This window comes from Orycteropus afer, unplaced genomic scaffold (genome assembly GCF_000298275.1).
Source record: "Orycteropus afer afer isolate SDZICR_OR568_19922 unplaced genomic scaffold, OryAfe1.0 scaffold00330, whole genome shotgun sequence".
Taxonomy (NCBI): Eukaryota; Metazoa; Chordata; class Mammalia; order Tubulidentata; family Orycteropodidae; genus Orycteropus; species Orycteropus afer.
In genome coordinates this window covers 1,620,786-1,622,494 of record NW_006921917.1, presented here as the reverse complement: position 1 = coordinate 1,622,494, position 1,709 = coordinate 1,620,786, and the positions used below count along the sequence as shown (strand labels likewise).

The 1,709-nt window shown below is 41.4% G+C and overlaps 1 protein-coding gene across 1 annotated transcript in view; it reads left to right on the top strand.

The window, feature by feature from the left end:
* Positions 1 to 876: 876 nt before the first annotated feature.
* The window catches only part of STX8 (syntaxin 8), a 252,916-nt gene continuing 252,083 nt past the window's right edge, over positions 877 to 1,709 (top strand). The window contains 2 exon segments of the mRNA XM_042782461.1: positions 877 to 920; positions 1,423 to 1,522. Coding sequence (XP_042638395.1) covers positions 877 to 920; positions 1,423 to 1,522 — 144 coding nt within the window.

Here is a 1,709-nt window from a genome sequence, read left to right as displayed (position 1 = left end):
GAAGAACAAAGAGGAAGATGAAAAGAATAGTTTAAAAACAAACAATCAAGAACAAAACTGTGGGGAGTGGGGCATGGCATCTAGGCTCTGTCAGGGCACAGACCAGGTGGAATTCCTGTTGGTCAAGAATGTGGGTGGAGGCAGCGGATGTTCATACCTCAGTTCACCAAGAGGGTGTGGGGTATGAGAGTAACAAGGGACTATCACAGCTTTCCAGTTGTCAGCCTCCAGTGTGGTGGTCCATGCCATCCTCGGCAAGCAGGACCCACTGCTATGTTGCAGACCAGGTAAGAGTGCCACTTGTGTGTATTCAAGATGGTTGCATCCACCACTTGGAATATTCAAAATGGGTGCATCCTTAGGACAGTTGCTGCAGCCCACAGGTCTGTTTGTCTCCTTCTTTGCTGTTTTTCTTTCTGGCTGTCAGGCCCCAATGCAGTCCTTGCCCATGTAGTCTTTGGTGAGCAAAGCCAATTCTTAGGTTGCTACTGGGATATATTCAATTGGTTGTGCCCTCAGTACAGCTGACAGTCTGCAGCTCCATTTGTCTCCTTATTCACTGTTTTCATTCAAGTTCTACTCCACAAACAAACTCACTGCCATCAAGTCAGATTTGACTCATAGCAACCTCTCCTTGGGTTTCCCAAGTTCTACTAGTTGGTATTTAATCCATTTCTTTATCCTTGCCTTCAAAACTCAGGCTTCCAAGATTGTCTTCTGTATTGGTTTCAATTGTTTTCTCATTGTTATTGCAGAGGGTCTGTGTAGCATTTCTGCCTTTTCTGCCATCTTGCTAGATCTCTGGTCTGCTATTTTCTTCATGGCCTAGAACAGTGCTCAGTACAGAGGAGGCCCTTTCTTTTGACTTTTTCACGAATGAATGAATACAAAGGTTTGGTCACAGGCAGAATAAGGAAGCAGTTAAGAACATAAGCACTAGGGTCAGACAGCTTTGGTTGGAACTTGGCAGACCACTTAGGCAAGTCACTAACTCTTTTTGGGTCTCCTTTTCTCACAGGTAAGATGGAGCTAGAATAGTACTCTTTTAAATCTCTTTTGAAATGGTACTCTTTTAAAATAACATTCTTTGTGTGTATTAGGTGAGTTATTACAAACGAAGCATTCAGAATAGTGCCTGACACAGAGTAAGTACCATTTATTACAAGATTGGGCAATCTACTTCTGTAGAGATACTGCCTCAGAAACCCAAGGAGGGGTCTCTGTGAGTTGAATCGACTTGATGGCAGTGAGTTTGGCTTAGCTTTTATTATTGTTATTATTATTATCCTCTCTTCCTAAACTTCTGTTGCCCACCTCAGAAGTTCAAATTCATGACTAGAATTAAAAACTTAAACTTAGATAATACAAAGATTTCTTTTAAAGAGCCTTAAACATTTTTCTACTTTTATGACTTTGTTGCAGGTTCTCCGCATATGATTCTACTTGTCAAATTGCCCAACAGATTGCTGAGAAAATTCAACAACGAAATCAGTATGAAAGAAATGGTGAAAATACAACCAAGGTAATGCCAGGCGAGGATTAGTATTTAATATGATGTTTGAGGTTTGAGGTCTAAAAACCCTCCTGCTTCTGAGGCTGCATGTCTGTATGTGTGTATATGGTATTTTTATGCAATTGATGTGTGTGCTATATGTTTTTTTGCAAACCATGCAGCCCCCTCGTGCTTTAGTTTCCTATGTGCACTGTGG